The 8,559-nt window shown below is 42.9% G+C and overlaps 1 protein-coding gene across 4 annotated transcripts in view; it reads right to left on the bottom strand.

Moving 5' to 3' along the window:
* pag1 (phosphoprotein membrane anchor with glycosphingolipid microdomains 1) overlaps positions 1-8,559 on the bottom strand; it is a 97,919-nt gene that overhangs the window by 12,129 nt on the left and 77,231 nt on the right. For all 4 annotated transcript variants that reach the window (XM_083789779.1, XM_083789782.1, XM_083789780.1 and 1 more), the window contains exons 7-9: positions 4,948-5,044; positions 3,172-3,344; positions 58-269 (exon numbers count right to left, since the gene is read on the bottom strand). In XM_083789779.1, coding sequence (XP_083645905.1) covers positions 58-269; positions 3,172-3,344; positions 4,948-5,044 — 482 coding nt within the window. The remainder of the gene's footprint in view (positions 1-57; positions 270-3,171; positions 3,345-4,947; positions 5,045-8,559) is intronic.

The following is an 8,559-nucleotide window of genomic DNA, read 5'->3' as shown; positions in this document are numbered from 1 at the left end:
TTAAGCTTGTAGATCTGCTGCTACTGTGAAATATATAATAACAGCGCTAGTGCTTACCGCTCGGGGGTCCCGGTGACGCAGGGCGCTCCGTCGAGGTGTCCGTTGAGGCCGGGGGTCTCGCCCGGGGAGGAGGAGGGGCTGGGGGACAGCGGGGAGGTACCGTTGGGGAGGAGAGAGGCGGCGTTCTGGGCCTTCATCTCCTTCACCGACTCGTACAGCGAGTCCTCTGTGCTGACGTCACGAGACCTCGCCGCCATGTGCTTCACCACCTGACAGGAGAGAGAGAGAGAGAGAGAGAGACGTTTACAATGAGACCTTGCCCGCCACCTTGTCTGTCTGTCTGTCTGACTCTGCTTTATTGTCACATCGCAGGTTTATACATAAGTCAAAGAGTGGGTGAAATGCGTTTCCATGCATATTATTTCCATAGAAAAGAAAATAAGGGTTAGTTGGATAAAGGTGCCAGAATAAGTAAATAAACACAAAAAAGACATAAGTCAGTGTGGTGGCTGTCCGTCCATCCATCAGAATGTGAACAACATAAGGACTGTAATAACCTTCCGCTCGTGTCGGAATGCTCCGTCAGATTAGCTTTATTATGGATATCAATCCGCATCGCTGAGAACTATTTTTTCATTCTTATTTTGGGTCGGCCTTTCCTTCTTTAGCGATCCTAGACCGGATCGCGCATGCGCGCTGCCGTCCACCTCCCATTATACAGGCAGACTAAAAGCTGAATAACTCCTAATCTACGGAGCTCTCCATGGTTTAGTCAATTAGCGCGATGTTCGGAGGTCTTTGCTGATAATCCGGCGGTCTAGATGGAAACATTGGTGCTTTCTAGAGCAAGGATGGCTATATTTTAGCTCGCTAGCATTGACGCTATTTATTTAGCACAAGATGGACGCCCACAACATCCGTTTCTGTGCTGCGTGCGCAACCTCTAAATCGCCCCCCACAGACCGTGGCAGTCAGAAGTTTGATTTGCGTCCAGCAGGTGGCAGCCAAACGGTTAAGTGTGAGACCATGCTTCTATCAGTGTTAGAACATGTAAAGTGTGGGACCATGCATCTATTATAACATGTTTCAGAGTGTTAAAACATGTTTCAGAGTGTTAGAACATGTAAAGTGTGGGACCAGGCATCTATCAGAGTGTTAGAACATGTACAGTGTGGGACCAGGCATCTATCAGAGTGTTAGAACATGTACAGTGTGGGACCAGGCATCTATCAGAGTGTTAGAACATGTACAGTGTGGGACCAGGCATCTATCAGAGTGTTAGAACATGTACAGTGTGGGACCAGGCATCTATTAGAACATGTTTCAGAGTGTTAGAACATGTTTCAGAGTGTTAGAACATGTAAAGTGTGGGACCAGGCATCTATCAGAGTGTTAGAACATGTACAGTGTGGGACCAGGCATCTATTAGAACATGTTTCAGAGTGTTAGAACATGTACAGTGTGGGACCATGCATCAATTAGAACATGTTTCAGAGTGTTAGAACGTGTACAGTGTGGGACCAGGCATCAATTAGAACATGTTTCAGAGTGTTAGAACATGTACAGTGTGGGACCATGCATCAATTAGAACATGTTTCAGAGTGTTAGAACATGTACAGTGTGGGACCAGGCATCAATTAGAACATGTTTCAGAGTGTTAGAACATGTACAGTGTGGGACCAGGCATCAATTAGGACATGTTTCAGAGTGTTAGAACATGTACAGTGTGGGACCATGCATCAATTAGGACATGTTTCAGAGTGTTAGAACGTGTACAGTGTGGGACCATGCATCAATTAGAACATGTTTCAGAGTGTTAGAACGTGTACAGTGTGGGACCATGCATCAATTAGAACATGTTTCAGAGTGTTAGAACGTGTACAGTGTGGGACCATGCATCAATTAGAACATGTTTCAGAGTGTTAGAACGTGTACAGTGTGGGACCATGCATCAATTAGAACATGTTTCAGAGTGTTAGAACATGTAAAGTGTGGGACCATGCATCAATTAGAACATGTTTCAGAGTGTTAGAACATGTAAAGTGTGGGACCAGGCATCAATTAGAACATGTTTCAGAGTGTTAGAACGTGTACAGTGTGGGACCATGCATCAATTAGAACATGTTTCAGAGTGTTAGAACGTGTACAGTGTGGGACCATGCATCAATTAGAACATGTTTCAGAGTGTTAGAACATGTAAAGTGTGGGACCATGCATCAATTAGAACATGTTTCAGAGTGTTAGAACATGTAAAGTGTGGGACCAGGCATCAATTAGAACATGTTTCAGAGTGTTAGAACATGTAAAGTGTGGGACCATGCATCAATTAGAACATGTTTCAGAGTGTTAGAACATGTAAAGTGTGGGACCATGCATCAATTAGAACATGTTTCAGAGTGTTAGAACATGTTTCAGAGTGTTAGAACATGTTTCAGAGTGTTAGAACATGTAAAGTGTGGGACCATGCATCAATTAGAACATGTTTCAGAGTGTTAGAACATGTTTCAGAGTGTTAGAACATGTAAAGTGTGGGACCATGCATCAATTAGAACATGTTTCAGAGTGTTAGAACATGTAAAGTGTGGGACCAGGCATCAATTAGAACATGTTTCAGAGTGTTAGAACATGTAAAGTGTGGGACCATGCATCAATTAGAACATGTTTCAGAGTGTTATAACATGTTTCAGAGTGTTAGAACATGTACAGTGTGGGACCATGCATCAATTAGAACATGTTTCAGAGTGTTAGAACATGTAAAGTGTGGGACCAGGCATCAATTAGAACATGTTTCAGAGTGTTAGAACATGTAAAGTGTGGGACCAGGCATCAATTAGAACATGTTTCAGAGTGTTAGAACATGTACAGTGTGGGACCAGGCATGCCATGCAGACGCTGTACGGGCGGCGGTGGCTCAGGGGTAGAGTGCCTGGATGGTAACCGTAAGGTTGCCAGTTCGAACCCGGGCTCCCCCAGAGTTACTGTCGAAGTGTCCTTGAGCAAGACACTGAACCCCTAATTGCTCCCGATGTGCTAGTTGGTGCCTTGCATGGTTTCCGCTGCCATCGGTGTATGAATGTGTGTGTGAATGGGTGAATGTAATGCACAATCTCTGTAAAGCGCCTTGGATAAAGGCGCTATATAAATGCACCATTTACCATTTACAGTGCATACCTCGTAGGTGCCGTCTCCAGAGGCCGGTGGGGTCTGGCTGCTCATCAGGGCCCTGTTGGGGGGGATGCTGGGCAGCTGGCGGTCTTGGGGACACTTGGAGGAGCGCAGCTCCGACTGGCTGGAGACCAGCTCCTCTGAGGGCTGGGGACTGCTGTCCTGGGTGTCCGTCAGAACTGACCACGTGCAATGAAATGGAGGGGGAAACCATCCAGGTTAAACAATCAAGGTTCTTTTGCAGGTTTTATTAGTTGACTTTGACCTCTTTATTGATAATAAACATTCTGTCGTCTCTGTCGGTTGCAAACATAGACTGTAAAAAATATGGACAAAGCGTTCCCCGGGTCTAACATGGACGTAAAATGAAGCCTGTTATTCCTGCACTGTAAGTCGCCATCTTTCTAGATCCGTTTGGGCCCAGCTGGCCATTGGCTGGCTCCGTTTGGGCCCAGCTGGCCATTGGCTGCCCAGACAACGAGGCGGGACTTCCCCCCTTCTTCTCCGTTGGTTTTTATTTTGACTCGAGTGGGTGGGGACTCCCGATCATAGACTGTAACGGTAGCCACGCACCTCAGAACATACGCGACTTTATGGTAATTTATTTTATAAATGGGACCATAATTTACCAAAAAGAATATTATGACATTAGAAATGAGACTTTAAACTAGTGACTGGAAGCAGAAAGTATTCATGACCATGTTTATTAAGGTAATACAGTCTAGGTGAAGTATACATGGACTTCTATGGGTTTTTCTGGGTCCAGTGACAGCGCCACAACAGGCCATTATATGAACTTTCAGGAGTTTCAGGCTTCACAAAATATCTGTCTGACTGCCCCCCTGGTTGCAAACCACGTATGTCCAAAACTATAATTGATTTGTCAACTTATGTTATTATCTAGTCTATCCAGCCGTGCTGAAATGGGCATGACAGCACATCTAGCTGTTAATGGAAGATTTGAGAATGGATTAATCACATTAGAAATATCATCAGTTGTGCTGATTAGTGATTAGACTGAGTTGTCAGAGCAGCAGCATTATTTGCTTATAGGAATGGGACAAAAAGAGCAGGTATACGCTCCTGTATTTTAAATAAATAAATACGTAATAAATATTATTTATTATGGTGGTACATGGAGAGCCAGATATTTCTTCAGTATAAAAAGTACAGTATATGAGGGGGGTTATCATAATAGAATTGCATATGAAAACATTCCTAAGCCTGATGGCCAGCAGTGGTTCACTATGGAGACACAAAAGAGTCTCCTTTAATTTTTGGCTTAGGAATATGACAAAAACAAACAAAAGATATCCATGAATTCAAGTCTCCATGGGGGTGAGCAATCGATAGAAAAAAGTAATTTTGGGGCGTGAACTATCCCTTTAATGAAATACATTACATTAGGTAATGCTCTACATTCTGATTACAGACTATTTGTCCAGTAACAGTCTCCCTGTCTCTCCAGTCAAACAGAAAATATGAGGATAAGGGCATAAGACTGATTAAATTAAATGTTGTGATTGTGGATTTGAAAGTACACTCGCCGACTACTGCCCCAAACATCAATAATTGTTTTCTTATTTTAATTATGCTTTCTCTCTCCTTTTTTTGTTTTAATGCCTTTTGATTTTGAACGTGTGTGTGTTGTTTTTAACGTGACAAGTGCCATGATTTACGGCGGAGAATTGTGTTTTACGGAGAACTGTATTTTGCTCCCAATGTAAATGTGGATCATGGAAGTGACAATTCATGTATTTATGATTGTGGATAATGTCTTACTTGTGCCGCTGGTGAGAGGGCCGTTATGAGAGGTGCTGATGTTCAGGTCTGTCGCTGGACTGTCCGCAGACTGGCTGTTCGTCTCTCTCTCCGACACCTACACAACACAACACAACACAACACATCAACCAGAGGTGGAAGGATAACTCACATGTGTTACTACCAGAGTTAAAACATCGTCTACAGCTGCCCTTGCCAGTGATTTCAAGAGTTTTTAAGTGGTGCAACCACTTCTACATCCAGCTTACAATGCCCTGTACGTGTTTGTGTGTGTGTGTGTGTGTGTGTGTGTGTGTACCCCTGTGTGAGCAGGAGTGGTGTGTGCATGCGTAAATTGGAACGAGAGAAGTATGTGACATGGCTGCCACCTGCTGGACGCAAACCAATAGACGGGAGTTGCACCACTTGGTTCACACTGGTGTGCTTTTTTAACTAACCATTGAAAATCTAGGCTATAGAATATTTTTCTCCACAACAATCCAGCCACCGATCGTCTGAAAAGATGCCAAACAGCGGCAGAAAGCAAAGACATTTTTATTTGTATAAGCCTTATGCTAAACAACCGGCATGAAAAACGTGTGATCATGTGATTTCTGGGTGTAATCTGCTTTGTCACTCCTATAGGAGCATTCACAGTTCGCGGAAGAGCGCGCACTATCGTGAACCACTGAAAACCCTACATGACGAGTGACTCGTCAATGGTGGTGTGAGCCTTGGATTGAAATGACCAGTATAGGCTACTCCTCAATGGCAGTCAATTAAAATCAATTCAATTCAATTCAAAGGGCTTTATTGGTATGAGAAAACATTTACATTGAATGAATGAATGAATGGACCACTGTAAAACGCTGAGCACTTGGAAAAGCGCTATAAAAACTGTAATCCATTAAAATAGTTATTTTCTATCAATTACACACCCAATGAAGCCTTGAATTAATGGATTCTTCATTTTTGCATTTCTAATCCCTGATGTCATCAATATTGGCCAGCAACTCTACACCTGACCTCAAACCACAAACCCTTAGATCTCCATATATGGAGCTGACCTGTTCTGACATTCCATATGTTTATCCTTTCCCTTTTGACTGTCCATTTAAACTCTAGACGGGCCTGCCCCAAAGCACCAGCGCTCGCCCAGCAGTATGCTGTCACCCAGGCGACCCAGGTGCATGCAGGTCGCTTCTCGCCCTCAGGCGTCTTACTGGTAGTTACGTTAGTAAAGTAGTTACGTTAGTAAAGTAGTTACGTTAGTAACGTGTTAGTCGCAACACTGTCAATAAGTAGTGACATTTTTTTTTTTTTTTTTAGAAAACCCTGTGGGGTTTATAAGGTTAATCTCACCTAATTTTACAACAAAAATACAAATAAATCATAAGAAAACATTTTAAATAGCAGATCATGAAACTAATAAACAGCAGTGTGAGCTTGTAGATCTGCTATTGTCCCTATGGTCCCAGGCAAATGCTTATAATGTCTCTGTTGAGTCTTGAGCTAAAAAGTTTGTGAAGCCCTGCTCTATTTATTGTTTATTCAGTAACAAAAAGCACTGAGTTCTTCTTCCACTGCTTGAGAGCATCAAAGGCTCAGCCTCGCACGTGCACACGCTTCCCTGAGGAATACCAAGGGTACTTTCTGAATGTTTAATTAGGGTTGTGTGACGGCCAGAGTTAATCACATGTTTTTTTTCTTGTTGGACATGGAAGGCCTGGTTCAGGAAACCTTTGAACGACGGGACAGAGGGACGCAGGTTGCAGACAGACACGGTAGTTAAGTATTGTAATGTAAACAACATGTTACGCTAGGCTACTGCAATCACACATCAAGCCACACACGCAAGCACACACACGCATGCACGCTGGATTGGTACACCAACATTTTCATGCCAAGGACCCCCAAATGAATATGGATTTGCCTGTGGAGCCCCATTTGAAAATACATTCTGCCAGGGATTTGTCAACATTAAATGTTGACAAAGAGAAGAATTGTCAAGTCTCCTCTTATGGGGATCAACTTTCTTTTTCTAAACAATTCTAAAATAGCTGGTCTACCAACTCACAACACATCACAATACGATGTGAGCTTGTAGATTGTCCATTTCCAAAAAGCCCAACAAATATTTTGCCGGGGACCCCCGGTATCGAAGCCAGATCTTATGAGACATTGTTGGCCCACATTTTACATAAAAAGAAAAGCTCCACAGCCCCACCCAGTGGCATTCTATTGTCATAACAACATGTTATTGTCAACTGGACTCTTGGTGAGAATCCTCAATCCTTTTTTTTAGATCTTTTAAAAAGAGGTGCATAGAAGCTGAAACATGATTATTTGTTAGTCGCAGTTGCATAATAATTTGTTACTTTTACTCAATTTCATTCCCTTACAAGTAAAAAGTTAGAAATAACCTTTTGAATAATTTATAAGGAAGAGATTCGGAAGCCCTGCACAACACATGCACGGCCTTGGGCTATGGGCTCTGTTGTCATGGTTACGGTCCCCACAGGCTATGGGATCAGTAGCCACTGGGTGAACTTAGCTTCGGGGCTATAGTACACACTTGCACACACGCATGGACACACACACGCATGCACACACACACACGCATGCACACACACACGCACGCACACACACACGCACACACAAACACAGAAGGGCAACAGATCATCGCTACAAAGTCATAAAGGAATTTGATTTAGCGTCCTCGTCCACAAACATCCTTCTATAAGCTGAGGGCCACTTTGGATATCATGTCCACAGCACTCACGACCCTGGGTCGTAACTAATCACTGAATTGTGAAAAGTAATAGTATATTTACTATAAGTACTGTACTTACGTACAATTCTGAGGTACTTTTACTTTTACTGGAGTATTTCCAATTTTCAATATTACTTCTACTCCACTACATAACTGAGGAACATATTGTACTTTTACTCCATTACAATATGAACTTTAGTTACTAGTTACTTTGTAGATTTTGATTATTGTTACAAACAAAAACACATGCACTAACCACTTCAGCGCGCCCAGAAATATCCATCACATAAAAAGACTATGCGATGAATTCATACCCGTAGATTCTACGGTGTACGTGTGTGTGCTTGCACACACAAAGTGCTACCTTCTACGGCATAGAAGGTAGCACACACACACACACACACGCGCACACACACACACACACACGTCCATGTGTCCCAGTGTGTATGAGCACACACGTCTTATGGATGTCGTTTAGTGTATGAAAGTGGGGCCATTTGTCACACTTGCGTTATGGCAGACGAAGAGCATCCTGGAAGACGGAAGGGGACAAGGTGTTGTGCGATAATAACTCAACATTGACGCGCTATCATGGGTCATCAATATGTCCGTACACAGACAAAATGTGTCCGTGGAAAGACTTGGCCTTAATTATTGTCCGTGGCAAATTGATTGATTGATTTTCTTTTTTCACAGCATTGTTGTTCTTATTTTGATCAGCTACTGAATGTCAAGTCTCCAGGTGTTCAGTGTATACTTGTACACTTTTTTACGACATTATGGCACAGGTCCATTTGGTTTCATTTTGAATACTCTCCGAGTTACAGACCTGTTATGTTCAGTCAGGCTAGCTACTAACT

The sequence above is a fragment of the Protomyctophum parallelum genome, assembly GCF_964188405.1.
Source record: "Protomyctophum parallelum genome assembly, chromosome: 1".
Classification (NCBI taxonomy): domain Eukaryota; kingdom Metazoa; phylum Chordata; class Actinopteri; order Myctophiformes; family Myctophidae; genus Protomyctophum; species Protomyctophum parallelum.
The sequence above is the reverse complement of the archived record's forward strand: the minus strand, read 5'-3'. Positions and strand labels throughout refer to the sequence as shown.